General features: G+C 49.6%; 2 protein-coding genes across 3 annotated transcripts in view; one reads left to right on the top strand and one right to left on the bottom strand.

Annotated features, from left to right (window-relative positions):
• Positions 1–45: 45 nt before the first annotated feature.
• Positions 46–15,851, bottom strand: part of LOC117140461 — a 40,764-nt gene continuing 24,958 nt past the window's right edge. Inside the window, exons 3-4 of the mRNA XM_033303404.1 lie at positions 2,824–3,333; positions 46–2,767 (exon numbers count right to left, since the gene is read on the bottom strand). Of these exons, the coding sequence (XP_033159295.1) occupies positions 714–2,767; positions 2,824–3,333 (2,564 nt within the window). The 3' untranslated portion in view covers positions 46–713. The remainder of the gene's footprint in view (positions 2,768–2,823; positions 3,334–15,851) is intronic.
• Positions 13,117–14,165, top strand: LOC117140465 (serine, glycine, tyrosine and glutamine-rich protein). 2 transcript variants are annotated; one of them, XM_033303409.1, is made up of 2 exons: positions 13,117–13,308; positions 13,641–14,165. In XM_033303409.1, the coding sequence occupies exons 1-2, from the start codon at positions 13,252–13,254 to the stop codon at positions 14,142–14,144; spliced, it is 561 nt and encodes a 186-aa protein (XP_033159300.1). In that variant the 5' UTR covers positions 13,117–13,251; the 3' UTR covers positions 14,145–14,165. The 2 variants fall into 2 exon arrangements, with proteins under 2 accessions (XP_033159300.1, XP_033159301.1); XM_033303410.1 differs by having other exon boundaries at positions 13,118–13,260.

Below are 15,851 nucleotides of genomic sequence, written 5' to 3'. Positions count from 1 at the left end.
TGCACTTGCTTTTCTACCCACTTACCCAGGTCAATAGTCACGCAATGGTTTTATATATTTATTTAAATGTCTGTTTATGTTATTTAGTAGAAGCATCAAGTACAGTTATTATATAAATAGTTTCCGTCTGCGCTTTCTTCTTTGATTTCCTTTAAGCAAGTTTTCTATTACATAGACTACTCGTAATGCTAGGCTAGATAAATACAAGATCCTGCGAAGGATCGCCACTCACGCACATACACATACACAGATACAGTTACAAGTATTCAATTACGGACACCGATACGAGTACAGTTTACAACTAGAAGCGTACTAAGGATCGCGAATGGAATGAGTGGCCTATGAGTGCTTAAGATGGGTATTAAGTTAATTCATTTAAATGTAGAACTTGACTTATTTTGGGGGTGGGCAAGTGGGTAGGCGGGGTCCTTTTGGAAACCTTAAAAGGGAGAAGGTGCTCTTTGGACAACTTATGGTGGTTGGACTCCATTTTTCATGAATGATACTTTACTCAGTAATGGAAAGATTCGAAATATAAGGCTAAGTAATTTAACACATAATCATGAGAAAATCTTAAAGATTAAGATATTCTAGATATAGCAATTATATAATGGATGGGTAACATGACAAAGGATGTCCATAGTTAACATTAAGCTTCCTAATCCCTCTCATATGACCCTAAGAGACCCACACCAATCCCAGGCGGCGGAGGTCTACAGGTAGCCATGGCCGGCCACCTCGGCCGGAATGAAGCCCTCGCGTCCGTCCCGCGTCCGCACATAGAACCACTGGCGCTGATCCTTGGACTCGCGGCACTCGCACAGCGTGACGATCTCGCCCTTGTGCACCGCGATGCTCTCCGTGACGTAGTCCGTGTTGATGGCGACTAGAGTTTGCCGCTGGCCCACCTCCTGCTGGCGCCGCAGCGCCTTCAGGGTGGCGTCTGCCTCCGCCTGGTTCTTGGCCGGCTTGTGCTCATAGGGTGGCAGGGGCACCAGCTTCGGATGCAGATGCTGGCCATTGTGGCCGTTGGTGATGTAGGACACGTTGGAAAGGCGCCTTGCCGCTGGCTGCGACTGGTGCAAATGGGCTTGGGCACTCGCCTGCTTCTTGGCGGGCTTCGGCTGCAGGGTCACATACTCATCCTGAGAAGCGCCACTCTTGGCCGAAGCTGAACCAGACGCAGCAACCTGGCGAGTGGAGCGCAACTGGGCGTAGGCCTTCTCCACCAGGCGCGGCTTGGATGCAGCCCTTAGATACAGCTTGTCCACCTGCTGTTCTCCGTACAAGGAGCTGGTTGTGCTCCCACACTTCGTTTGGTTATTATTGTTGCTATGGTTATTGTTGTTGTTGATGGTGGTGGAGCTGATCTTGAGGACATCTTCAGTGGGCTTTGAGCTGCGTGGAGTGCGGGCGCCATCGGATCGGGTGCCACCACGCAGGCGGATCTCCTTCTCCGAGTCCGTCATGTTGCCACATGGGCGGGGGAAGACATCCGCATTGGACTCCCAGCAGGGGGTGTTCCTGGAGCCCGCTCTCGCCTGCTGTGGCAGAATCCCCAGGGGCAGGCAGCAGGCATAGCCCACATAGCCCTCCTCCGCGTGGGGCGTTTGCACATACAGCCAGTTCTGGTTCTTGAACACCGCATTCACCACCATGCCCAGGGGCAGAGGGATCTCCAGTTGGTAGCCACCTGGTCTCGTTTGGTATAGGGTGCTGGCTGTGGAAAGAACCACGGGAATATTACCGGGAGTGGACAACGAGCAGCGGGAGAGAAACTCGTCCACGTTGTGGATCTCATAGCCAAATCTCTGCACACGATTGCGATCCCGACGCTTGCGATGCCTATGTCTCCGCTGCTGCTGGGGGGCAGCTGCTCCTCCGCTCGAGCCCCCCACTCCGCCGCCCTCCGAGGCAGCCACCAAACTGGGCTCCGAGTAGGAGGTGCACTTCACGGACTCCGCTCCCGTGACCGATCCCCTGGCCTCTCCCGCCTGCGAGGCACTGGATCTCGCCTGCTGCAGGCGGGAGGCCAGCTTCTTGCGGATCTCGTTCCGTTTTCTGGCCAGCAGCAGGGCTTCGCTGTGACCATCGCTCCTGGGCGCCCGCTGGGGTGTGCACACGAAGAGCAGCTCTTTGGTGGAGGCGGCGGCCACTGGAGCACTGCTGGGACCGCTCCGTGACACGTCCAGCAGGTTTTGGTTGCTGAAGAACTTCTGATTGGCCAGGTGACCGTTGGGCGGAGCCTGGTGGGCGGTGGGAGTGGTGGCATAGCCATTGAGCGGCTCCCCACCACTTGGTAGCTGCTTAACCCGGTATCGCTTCTTGGTGACATCCAACTGAGTGGGCAAGGGTTCTGTTCTAGGCGGGAAGACTTCGTTCTCCTTGCGATCCAGCACCTGGCTGTCCAGCTCCTTCGCTGCCTCCTTCTGCGGGGATGGGGGTGTTTGCGACGGTGGAGCCTGCTGCGTCTGCTGCTGCTCTCGGAGCACCCAGGTCAATGAGATGCGCGGCCGTCGCAGGCTCAGGTTCTGACCCATCGCCAGCTGCGGAGTGCTCTTTGCTCTCCCGCCGGCGACTAGTGGCAGCAGCTCGTCGATCTCCACATAGTCGGAGCTGTACTCGAAGCTCTCCTCCTGGTCCCGGTGACCAGGTGCTCGCACCGGAGGCGGGGGCGTGGCCGTGAAGTCACCCACGGAACTATCGCTGCTGCCGGGATTCTGGAGGATCAGGGAGCACGCGTTCAGAAGATCTGGACAATAGGCATCTGCAAGAGGAAATGGTATTGTAATAATATGGTTTAAGTGGACATGGTTTACGTACCCCTTAATCCCCGTCTGCGTCGACGCTGCCTTCTGGTGGCACTTGCGCTCCCTAATTCGGAGCAACTGGATCCGGAGCTACTGGAGCTATCGGTGCTGGAGGCGAATCGCAGCTGCTGCTGCTGAAGCTCCCGGAGTCGCCGTCTCCTTTTGGCTTGTTGACGTGCTGCCTGTTCGCTAGCTGCTGTACTTGCGCTTACTGGCGGAACTATCACAACACGTGCGGGGGCAGCTGGATGCACTGCCTCGGCCAAGTGCGATCTGTGTTCCTGGACTAATCTTGGTCTCTCCGTGTAACTGGGCGGTGGGGTCAAAGGATGCGGAGAGTAGTTCGGCGGCGGCGAGAATGGTACTCGCAGGGCGGACTCCTCAAGCACGTAGTCGTTCTCCTGGGCCTGCAGCTCTATAGTTCCAGCTCCCTCGTAGCCCAGAGGCAGTCTATCCGCAGGTGGGGCAGTGGTGATAGACACGTTGTCGCCATTTTGACGATAGGTGGGTAACGATGTGGCAGCTGTGGTTGTCGGAAACCAAGAGAATTTCATAAGTTATAGGAATCCAAATTCTTAGTTAAAATTTAACATCATTCCTTCCCCATGAGGACCATTGAAGTGAAACCACCCCTTACTATCGACTAATCCCACTCTGACTTCGCATGACAATAAAAATTCCAATTATAGTTAAGAGTCTGCCGATTCAGAAACAATGACGTGACCTGGTCCGCGGGTCCTTCTGTGGTTCTGCAGTCAGTCCGAGATCTCCCCACTCCATCGGCTGGTCGTAAAGACCATTGAGACGCGATAACGACACCTGAAGCCCCGGCCAGGAGGAGGACAACTCCCACGCGGGGGGGCAGGGAATATTTAAAATATCTGGCAATATAAATGTCAGGAGTCGGTTGGAGTGGGGAATCGAGGAGGGAGAAGATCGGAGGATTTGGGAATGGGGAATGGGTTATTCCCGCCTCCATATGCGGCTATCAAGGCCAAGATCAGCGAGCTGAGCTCCAAGTGGCCGCGGCGAAGGTGAAGATGAGGATGAGGATGAGATGAAGGAGCGGAGCTACGCAGGCGGGAAGCGTGGCCAATAAAATTCCAAACTGATATGCTCAATGGCAACAACGTGCCACAAGTGAGTAGTAAAATGTTGAAACGTGACGGTATTTCAAAAATACCAAATATCCCCCTCTTTTTCGATTAGCACATTTGCACAACGTTCAATGAAAGGAGCAAATAAAGTTCGCTGTGTACTCCGGTACACTCTTACCAATCTGCAGTTATGGCCAAAGATATGGCACAAATTATGACAAATTGAAACATGACCATCTGGAATGCGATCGGATGAAAGTGAGGAATGCATGTTAAATCCATTTGGAATTGATGCAACACTTGAAATTACCTCGCAGTTATGGCAATGAATTGAGATTAAAGATATGTTTATAGATTGGAACCATAAATGGTTTAAGTCCGCACACCCGACACCAACTTGGTCTTATATATTCCCCTGAACAAGCCGCTTTGAAAATGGAGTAATCCCAGACGGGCTGGCAGGGTACTGCAGATCATAACTAAGCCCTGATGAAGCGCAGAAAGGACAAGGCCCTGAGCCCTCGACTAAAAGCCAAGAGGCAAGATCCAAGACCCGCCAAAATCTGCGGGCCCAGCGGCAGCGATGCGACTTTAACGACCTTTGCCAGGCGATTCGTAGTGGGGAGCGGGGAGTGTGGAAGCTGGGCAGATCTCCGAGGGGAGTGGACTCCTCCGTCAGTCAGTCGGCGGTTCCGTTGCCCCGGCCCTAATCAAAAAGGTTCAAGCGCAGAGATCGTGCGAGGATTACATGAGGGTGTGACGACAGGCCGGCTCAAAGTCATTCACTCAGCTCGGCTCCAGCTCCAGCTCCAGCTGGAAAGCCCAGCTCCAACTCGATCGTGATGCTGTGGCCTTTAATGGCCTCTACGTGAGACGTGATCTTCACCAGGCACACTCAGAGAAAAGCATGTACTCTTAACAGATTGGAAAAAAGATTGCTCCAGATGATATTGGACATACATATGTAGACGACCCAAGATTTCGAAACCTAAGGAGATTGCCAGCCACTTCATTTTATAAAAGTCACCGTTCTTAGACAGCATTTAAGCTGGAATTTAAACCCTATGCTTATGTTCAGTGCATATGGAACGGGGAGGGCGTGGCAGGGCCGAATTGGGGGCGTGACCGATCACGGGACAGCTCCGGGGAACTAAAATCGAAAGTGTTGCTCCGGGTCGAGCTCCGCGGCGGCCCTCTAATTAAACGCAAACGGCTGCCAAATTAGCGAATGACCACATTGCGCCGGAACCAGCGTCCCCGGCAACAAAGGCAATTCCAATTCCAATTGCAACTGCAGCAGCAGCAGCAGCAACACTTGCAACAGCAACACCAGTAACACCGGCAACATCGACGCATTGCACAAATCACATGGCCAAAGCTGCAACGCCTGCCCAAAAATGGGAAACACTCTGACAAATTTGTTTTGCAACTTGTTGGCCCGCCTGCTGCAAATATGGTGCCCCGCTCCATCCGAGCGAGAGTCCGACATGAACATGGCCACTGGGGCATTGTGGTCGTGGTCAACGGACCGGGTTCCACCTTCCACCTGCCCTGCTTCCCTGCCTCACTACCTCCCAGTCACCAGTCAAAGCCACCGCACAGCTGTCAGTCTCTGGATGGAGCAAGAACACGGGTCTCCAGACTACAGACTACAGACTCCAGTGACCAGTGTCCAGTGTGCCATCCCTGGATACTGGCAGCCGGACTCTGGCTCTAGTGATAATAATTCAATCGAGAAATGTCGAAGCGTGCAAATTGCCCGATTGATTTGTGCCTGGACCGCGGGCTTAAAAGGCGCTTGGAATGGATTGGTGTTGCATGTGATTAACTGCCAGGCTCGGAGGACCAACTAAGAGAGTGGAAAGGAAAGGTCAGAAGCCAGGCTGGGCATAATATCATACCCAGGGGAAGAAGATTGGATGTCACAAAAATCCACTTGACGAAGTCTAGAGCTTCGCCAATTAACTTTCATATATAATTTGATCTAATCCCTGGAATCCGCCGAGCCTCAAATTGGATTACTGGTACGATTCGCTTCCTTGGAAAATATTTAGGCTGTGGGAATTGAGCTTAAGTACGCGAGTCAGCGGTCAGGTTAATCGCTTTAATGGAATAGAAGAACTCAGGAAATTTTTCAATCAGGCCCAATCTCCAGGCCAGCTCCTCCTGCCCCATCCCGCCAGGAATGGAATGGGATGGATACCCCATAGATACAGATGCTGCACAATCGATAACTGTTGTGGTCGGCGTTTCGCGCACGTCCCTCGCATATATCTTAAAATGGCAGCCGCAGATAAGAGGCACTAATAAGATAAAAACATTTTAATTGCCACTAAACATGGCAGCGCCTCAGACGGACCACTCTCTCCCCGATGCCCGGTCTCCGATCTGACCCCCAATCCCCGCCAGATCCAGTGGCTGTTCGCTGCGGGCCAGACAACTGTAAAACGGCCAGTGCAATATACTTACTGTCCGCCAGAAACGTTGTCGCCGCTAATGGGTTAACAAAACGCCAGGCAGACATATAAATAAACTCCGATTTAGTTGGGATTTAATTAAGGCCGGGCTTCGCTTCGATCCGCTTCCAGCTTTATCTTTCGGCTCTCGGCTCTTGGCCGAGGTGCCGAAACAAATTAAACGCTTCCGGAGGGATCGTCAAATCTTAAACGACCTACCCAGGGCTACAGACCGTTCCCAGCCACATCCCATCCCCAGATCCCTAGTGACCACCAAGCCGGACCGAATGTCCAACTGCTCCACGACGACCATTAAGTCCAGTGGAAAACCGCCTGATTGTCAGATTGTCAGTGGGATTCTCGACGAATTTGATTGGTTTTTAAGTAGGGATCTGCTAATAAATACTTAAAGACACTCGGCCTCCTCATCTAGAGTTTATTTAAGATGTTTTATTGTGAGCCAAAACCCTTTTTCCATAGACAACATGTAGACGACTGTCCATCTGGTTCCCTGCCATGGCAGATCCTCCTCGATGACAGGCCATGGATACGTGCACGGGGTGGAGGTGGCGACCAGGTGCCAACTTGCAAGCCACTGCACACAGCCATCAAGTGGCTAATTTATGGGAAAAATAATTTACACAAATTTCAGTTTTTAGCTTTTCAATTAGCCGGGATCAGGTTCATGTGGCTGCAACGACGCTGGCGATACTACTTAAGCCCGGTTTTATGGCATTTTGATGGGCTCTCGGCCTTTGGGTGGTCCGTCCTGGCCAAGATTTGAATAGGTGCGATTCCCAAACGCGATCAAAGGTGAATTAAAATCTTTTATCGAAGCGGTTGCGACGCGGAGCTGCCCTTTATTCGAGCTGGAAGGGATTGGGACTGGCAGTGGAGTTGGTTGGGGGTTGCGGCTGTTGGCCAGGGCAATAAAATTAAACGTTTGTTGGCTTTGGGTTTTTGGTTTTCGGTTCTCGTGCGTGTTTTAAGCGGTTTTAAATATTTATGAGCCCATTTGTAGCCGCGCTGGCTGAGGCCGCAAAAATATCATTTTATGGCCTTAATAAATTTAAATGTTGTGGCCGGGTTGTTGAACACGAAGTGTCTGAGCAAATGAAAGTGTGATGTGGCAGGTGAAAGGAATCTAGAGCTGGCTAGGCGAAGGCGTTTTTGGCTCGATGATTTCAACTGATTTATTTGATTGCAAAGTTATTGGTACAATTATGCGGAACGTATAATGTTCCAAAATACTTAACGTATTTTGCATAAATTCGATTTTAATGCGGTCTCTTAAAGTGGTTTCTTTATTACTTTTGGCTTTAACTACAACGCAAAAATATATATTTTAAAAGCAAGCAACGGAAATATCATATTTATTGTCATTCCTTGGTTTGACCAACTCTTATCTGAACCCACTTCCTTCTTGGCCAGACCACAAATTCAAATAGGAGAAGGCCAACTAGATGTCCTTGCTGTCCTGCCAAGCCCGCATGTCCAAGGACATTCAAACATTGCCGGCAAGTGCGTATTTATTACCAACTTGGAGTTCTTTCCATATGGACAAGACGGTGTTTGCATACAGAGAGAGAAAAATTACTGTACCAAGATTAATTAAACCTAAAATATATATCTTGAGGTAAGAACTTAACCAATGGAATTAAAATCAATTGAAAATATTACGAAAACTTAAGCCATAAATCATTTCATCCAATTCGAGTAATATTCATAGTGCTTCAAGTTTTTTCAACTTCTGCTGGCCCGTCGAAGCCGAAATCTAGTTAGGAGAAGACAAATGGGACCCCCGTAGATGGAGGTCCTGGTGCCAGTTCCAGTGCCAAGCGTCACGATAAGCGTCAAAGGACTTGGCCATAAAAAGCCATGAGCTCGTCGAGCTGCTACGAATTGGGGGTGGTGGCTGTGGGGTGCTCTTGGCCAAAAAAGGGGAAGATCAAAGCGAAAAAAGCAATAAGTCCTGCGGGCGGAATGTAAATTGAAATACAGGAAGGAGGGCGGCACTCTCCCTCTTTTTGCCAGTCATCCAGAACTTTGAACCCGAAAGTGAAACCCAAGTAGAACCAAATCCGGAGTCGAAATCCGGATTCCGAATTCCGGATTCCGGACCTAACCCAACCAGGCCGGAAAGGGAGGCACGCGGCACGCACTTTGATTTGCTGGCCGAGATGCGGCTTGCTGCTGATGAACTCCTGGTGGGCGGGGCAAATGGAGAGCTCCTGGAGCAGCTGTGGCAGCTGGAGCAAGTGCACTTTGGCCTCTCCGGGAAATATGTCTTCGAGTGCCATCAGCCACTGGAGTAAATCCCTCAATTGCAATCGCTGGAGCCGAGGAGCGAGGAGCACTTCCAGGAGCCGGGTCCTTTGTCTTCCTTTGAAATGCCGCGTGCTTTATTAAAATTTCCATCTATGGCCAGGAGTTGGGGGGCAGCAGGCGTAGTGGGACCCTTTGGGGACATTGTTATAAATTCCTTTGCTGAAAAATGTGAAAAATGCGCCATGTAAATTATTTCTGCGTCATTTTTTCGCGCTCCTCCTTTGCTTTTATTGTGCATGATAAATTTTTATTGTAATTGGCTGTTGATTTATGGGCCATGGCCAGCGTAGACTCCGGGGAGCCGTGCTCCTCCTCAGCCCGATAACAAGTGCCAGATAAACGATTCCCTTTCAATTTGCCATTAATTAGGCGGGTCAGCGGGAGCAGCTCCTGGAGAAGAGGCTCCTCCCGAGTCCGAATGGCCGGGCATAAAAACTAATCGCGGCATTACAGAAATCATCTATGAAATTGCGCCCGCTGATGCGTAACCTGGTCCTCCTCGCCCACCCAAGCAGGAAGTGCAGGCTGTGAGGAGGCCCACATTCACATCGCCATCCAGTTCCACAGGCGAATCACTGGCAAATCACAGGACTGAATCCCCAAAGTCAAGGCCTCATTGTTTGTTAGATGCTCCGCAGTCAAACACCATAAAACTTTATGAATTTTCCAGCTCCTGGCCAGAAGTGGCAGATTTTTGAATGCCTTGCGAGAGATTTCATGGTAATTCCGCCGGGTTATAACAATTTGCAAATTATGTAATCGAAATTTATTGCGCCGCTCCTCTGTATCAACCCATCTCCTCGAGGCCATTTCTGGCAGCTCCTCCATTCTCGATCCTCCCTCCATCCACTGGGTGGGCCCACTGCGCCTGGCCTTTTGGACACGCACAGGTGGCCCTGATGGCCAGCCGTTTGATGTGCGCCACGTTTGACTCCCGGCCAGAAGGAACGGAACGAATGGCGGCCAACGAGGCCTCAACGAGCTCGGTTCCAGATTAGCGGCGGCTCAGTTCGCCATGGAACGTAATAACACATTGTTCATACATATCTAAGCTTCTGATAGCACAAGCCCAATGGGTTAAAAACGGAGTGGGGATTCTTTTCGCGATGAAAACTATCCTATAAAGTTAGTGAATATTTAATTATTTTATGTGTAGATTCATGGATAGTGCCTCCAAACAGTGCAACTTTTCAACTAAAATCATCCAAAATGTTTATCCCACCAATGAGTTGTACTAATTCGCCACTCTAAGCTTTCCACCTGTGTGACAGTGGCTTAGAAATTTGGTCGCAGATAAATGGCAATTTGTTCGGATTAGCCCGGAGTTACGCCCCCTAGATTGCCTCCTCCTCGTTTGTCCGGCGCACAGATCCGTGACCCATTAGTTACGGCACTTTCCAAACAAACTCCAATAATGCAGCCATTAAATGCCAACTATTCTGCCATCAAGTGCTTTAGTTTGACATAAATCTCCAGCGGATGGCGAAACTTTTGCCGCGTTTGCCCAGCCACAAATCTGAGCGCACCACCCACCAAGTTCCACTCCCGAGTGGCCATCAACCAGCCAAGCACCCACCCACTCAGCACAGAAATCCGGCAGTCCACTAGGATCAGTGGGCATATGTCCGGAGAGGGCTTATGTTGCAGCTTTAATTAACGCCAGGTTTTCGGGCTGCCCCTCCGTCGTTCCTGTTCGGCCAACAGGTGCGGATAGTTTGGATCACCACCCTTGTTATGCCACTCCCCTCCCCCTCACAACAACCTGCTGCACTGAGCAAAAAACTATAACCTCTTTCATTTTGAGTTATGAACTAAAGGGAATAGGATTTCCTCAGAAAGGAAATACCCTGGGATGCGGTTAGTCACATAGGTATACTATATGAAGATATTTTAGAAACAATTCCAGTAGATGACCCCGTATTTTCGCGCAGTGCAACCACTTCGATGCCCCTGCCCGGGTATTTTTATTTAATTTAGAGTCGCGCATTGCCGTCCAGGACTTTCATGTTGTAATTTCCTCAAATTTACGAGTTTGCTTAGCCCGGATACGGGTTGCGATAGTGCAGGGGATTCGTGTGTCGGTAGTGCTTGGGTTGTATTGGTCTCTTTTTTTGGGCGCGCAGAGCAGGAGCGGCAGGATTTACGACTCGGCTTGGCTGGGTTAGTTTCAGTGCCTTTCGGGTTTTCCGGGGCTCTGGCCTCCGTTTGTCGCTTCGCTCCGCTGCGGCTTGTTAGCGCCTCGACTCCCATTTTATTAGCAGCATCCGGCAGGACGAACTGAAGCCCCAACCAGCCCTGTTATCCTTGCCAACCAGATTGCTCCAAATGAGCAACTTTTTGCCCCCAAATCCAACAAAGTGCGCGTGTGTGGGTGTGCGGCTTTCTGGTAATTTCGCATGCAGTTTATGGCTAGGCATAACAACCAAGGCAACAACAACCGAAGTCGGGTCCTGGCTCCTGCAGTTGTTAGAAGCCCCATGCATCACCAACCCTCACACCCAGCCACCCGCAAACAACACCTCTCCCCTCGCCCCTGACACACGCAGGTTGATGACGCCGCTTATAAAAGTTGATCAAAATTATTACTACGCCGGGCAAACAAGTGGGATCAGGTAGGTAGAACTGGGATTACCCTTTCCTACATATATTAGTTCCCAAAACGTAATTGCAATTTTATTTAATCACTAATAGCGCAACCAAAGGCATTTGAATAGTCACAATTAAATGAGGTCCTGCTTAAAAATAGTTCGAATTCTCCTAGATGTTTCCCAAATGCAGAAGTGCCGCGCATACCCTAACCAGCTCACAAAAAAGGTAAAGAGGTGAAGGTGGCACAGGCATTTCGGGAGCATCTTTGTGCTCCCATCCCGAGTCTCGTGGAGCGACCCTCTTTCGGGACAATTAGAGTGGGCCATTGCCATAAAGTTATGGGATTCAAGGCGCACGTTTTGCACAACGCATTTCGGAGCTTACTTATTACTGCAGTTTATCTGCCCGACGGACGAACTTTGGGCCACGTTTCATTAGCCATATGCCGGGTGGGCGGTAGTCTCCTGCCTCCTCCTCCTCCTCCTCCGGACTTTCATTCTGCTGCGTAAGTGTGCTGCGGCTTTTTACGAGTGCACATTCTGCGCGCGATATTAAATCCATTTAATGAGGCGAAGGCATGTGAATTCCATATATCTACTATAGTTGTAGTTACCGAGCCAAAGCAATGGGCGAAATTCCAATTAATTGGCAAAAGTCGTAAAATGCTAATCTTTTTATGGTCCTCGCTGGGCAGCGAAAATAAAGTTTAATTGATGTAATCTTGCGATTTATTGGCATATAAGGTTGTTGAATGGAAAGTGCAAGGCACTAAACTAAAATTCCCCCATAAAAAAATTGGCAGGAAAATTATTCCTTTATTTTAAAGGTAAGGTGTTGTTATTATTTCGTTTTTAACTCACGAAATAAGCAGTGAAAAGGAAAGGCTTTCGTTTTCCTAACGACACGTTACGCATACGCCACGTTAACTGGGTGAGCCATTGTCCAAGTTACGTATGTAAATGAAACCGATCGCCGGCAAATGCTAATGAAATGCATATTTAATACGCAGCGAATCCGATACTGGCCCCTGGCCACCTCTCGCATGCTCGTCGGGTAATTAAAGTAATAATGTTAAGTGGAAAACACGCGCGAATCTATGTCTTTTCCGCATTTCGCGGCGTTGCATAAAATGTTGAACAAAGCGCGAAATGCCCGCCCGATTATATTGATTATAGAAACGAGGTGGGATGGGATGGGTCGGAATGGATTGGATTGGATTAAAAACGAGCGCCGGCGTATGTGAGATTCCATGAATGGCAATGGTAATTCCGTTTCGCCGGCTCCCAGAGCCAGTCACCAAAACGAAGCTTCCGATCCGCCGATTCTCCGATTCCCCGATTCAGGGGGCTCCCAAGGAGCAGAGATGCTGTGGCGAAAATTGTTTTCTTGGCGCAAAATACCCGAAACGCTTCGCCGAGCAGCGACCGCGCCTCAAGCTTGGTCCTACACTGCGAGGAAATACTGATAACTTTGCTATGAAAAAAACTTCTTTGAAGATATTAATTGATTGAGAGCAAACTAAGGTGCTGCTAACTTCATTACTTCGAATACTTTATACCTTGAATCACAGCCTTGTTTCTCTCAGTGTGCCGGCAAGCAACAAGCTGTAAGCAATAATTAGGCACACGTAACTCGGACGCCACTGTGCTGCGGCGCTGCACATGCAAATGTTGCGGCTCCGTGGAGGCTGCAATGCAATCGAGACCGCCGCCGCCGCCGCCGCCGCCGAGGAAGATAATGATGGTCGGGAGGTGGGTGAGGGGGAGCCCATAAGTACGCCACATGCGGCATGGTGCACTGAACCTGATTACCGCATCCGTATAAAAGCCGCATCGATTCCAGCCGGCCCACACAGTGCTGAAAGCGAACGCGCGCCACTCGGCGGTGGCAGTGGACAAACTGAAGGATTAATTAAGGACCTGCTTAACCAGCTTAATCAGCAGCCACATCACCGAAATCTACAACTGCTAAATGTCCAAAGTGAGTCCAGTTAAGTTGGCCATTTGGATCAGCACAAAAACCGAAAAAGTAAATCAAACCAACTTAAAATCTACTTAAAAACAGTTTCGTGCTATTTGATAAAAAATATAAATTCAAGCAGAGTGAAAAACAAATTTTAATTGCTTATTCGGGCCATATTAAACTAAATTAAAATTTAATTTAAGTTTAATTTGCATTCGCACCAAGTGTTCAATCAAATTATTGAAAATTGCCAACGAACTAAAAGTTCTTATTAATTTGAACACCTAAAAAACACGGAATGGATTTCAGTTTATGGAAATTGCACTTTAGTTCCTATAATTCAGTTTCAAATAGTAATACCCATTCAACGTTCTCGCTATTGATTCACCCAAATAAAGGTGTCATCTGGTGGTCCCTCCATGGCGGCGAAGCTGCTGGCCATACTGCTCCTGCTGGTGGCAACGGGAGTGCAGGCGCGGCGTCTGGGCCACCGACGCCTCATCATCCACGTGCCGGTCAAGGTGAAGACGCACCACCACACCCACACCGTGTACAAGGTGCTCCACGGATCACATGGCGGCGGCGGAGGTGTGAAGCAAACGGTGTACAAAGTGCTTGGCTTCTCCACACACGGAGGTGGCATTGCCAAGGGCGGCGGCGGAGGAGTAGGAGGCGTTGGCCATGGAGGCTACGGAAGCTACGACATGGGCAGCATGGGAGGAATGGGACACGGCGAAATCACATACGAGGACATGCACGGCTGCGAGAGCGGCAAGGTGATTCCGGCGGCCAGGGACATGATTTTCAATCACTACTCGCGGCACGACCAGAGCGATGGAACTGCCGAGGATTACGCCGAGGAGCTGGACGACTTTGTAGACCTAAGGGATGGCTGGTTGTGAATAAAGAGACGTGTGCGCAAATCCCCGCCGATTAATTATAAAATTCCTGCCAGCGGCGATTTGCATTTGCACTACGGATGCGCTGACGGAGCTCAAGACTCAGCACCGCCCAAATTCCAATCCCCCGGAATCCGTGTCTTTGTCTTTCGCTGCCGATTCGCATTTGTATTGTTTAATTAGGATTCGGGGAGCTGGCCGGGAATGGGTGGTACTTAACTTCTTGCCTTCTGCAGTCGCGCACTTGGGGAAAACTTGAAGTACTTGCTTGGCTCTCCACTCGGGCATGCGGCATATTTTAGTGGACAATTAAAGGAAACGAGTGTCGATGGCTGAAGAAAATGAATAGGAGACTCGCAGATCTGCAAACGATGGGAAGAGATGTCTTGCAGCACAAATAGTTCCCAGGAAAGTCAAAAACTTAATAAGGATAAGCAAAAATCGCAACTCTATTGTCAACTTATAATAGATTATAATACATAATAATATAATTATTTTGTAGGACTACGTTTTTCCATTAAGATGTTTCCTAGATTTTCCAAGTTGTGTCAGGGAAAAATCCGTATATTGGCCAAATTAGGCGAAATATTTGTTCAATTATTGAATGTAATACCTTTTTGAGCTCGTATTGACATAACAAATCGATCTGCATTCAAAACTGAACTTTTTATTTTTGGTCAATTTTTTCAAAAAAATCGTGATGTAACCCCTTATCAAAAAGTCAAAAATTGGTCGAAATTTGATTTTTAAATGTCTGCAAAAAAGGAATGAGGATAGTTAGTATCGATCATTAGCTGCAAGAAACCGTGCTTATTTCTTCCGTCTGACCTTTTTTGGCCAAGTTATGAGCAAAAAGCCTGTTCAGTGGCACTTCAAATCGATGGTTCAATATATGAACCATCTGCAAGAGAAGATACTCAAACGGATCTCGATCACTACAGATAGGATCCACATTGGAGTGGGTCTTCTAATCCGCCTTTGCCGAACACCCATTGATCAATCAGGCTAATCGCTGCCAGCGAAGCCATCCGAACTGGAGCACCAGATTGGCATCGGATGGCCGGGACTTGACATAAGGCAGATTGATCGCAGGCCGCCCGGCCAGCAGAGCAGATGGCTCCAATGAAGATGACCAAGTGCAGATGCCGCACTTCCCCTCGAGAAGCGAGAGCACAGGTGCCGCCTTTCGCTGAGCGCAGAATAATTTGCGTGTAATTGAAGGCGACAGCGCGTCACGGGTCGGGATGATAAATGCGTCTGGGCGCTGCAGGAGGAAAACCCGATCCGCTGAGGATCCCAGCCCATAAAGACACGCGACGGGTGGTCGGTGGTCGGCGGTCGGCGGCTTGTGCTCGGTGACCAGTGGTCGCACTTTCGACTGGCGCCAAGTGGTCAGCCCAAATGGATGGGGGCCATTTAAAGGTATTTAGCTGGTAATGACATTTAAGAGCAGCGGCATAAATCGCGCCACAACATTGTTGCAGTGAAACGAATTAAACCCGCACACGCACCACCTCTGCCAGATGAAGTTGTTGGGCCCGGACCACATCCAATCCATCGGACACGTGGTAAAGGCTGGTACTCAACTGGCTGGATTAGACAGTGAGCCAGAGCACGCGGCGAAAATCTGGGTACTCACGGAGCATGCTTTATAGAACACCTATGTATCAGTTGAGTGATTAGATACAGTGTAGGAAAATGCAAAATTAT

The sequence above is a fragment of the Drosophila mauritiana genome, chromosome 3L, assembly GCF_004382145.1.
Source record: "Drosophila mauritiana strain mau12 chromosome 3L, ASM438214v1, whole genome shotgun sequence".
NCBI classification, from domain to species: Eukaryota; Metazoa; Arthropoda; class Insecta; order Diptera; family Drosophilidae; genus Drosophila; species Drosophila mauritiana.
The sequence above is the reverse complement of the archived record's forward strand: the minus strand, read 5'-3'. Positions and strand labels throughout refer to the sequence as shown.

Coding starts and splice junctions, on each gene's coding strand:
- LOC117140465 (XM_033303409.1), top strand. CDS start 13,252: ATGTCCAAAGTGAGTCCAGTTAAGTTGGCCATTTGGATCAGCACAAAA. Junction 13,309..13,640: donor TCAGCACAAAAACCGAAAAA/GTAAATCAAACC, acceptor ACCCAAATAAAG/GTGTCATCTGGTGGTCCCTC.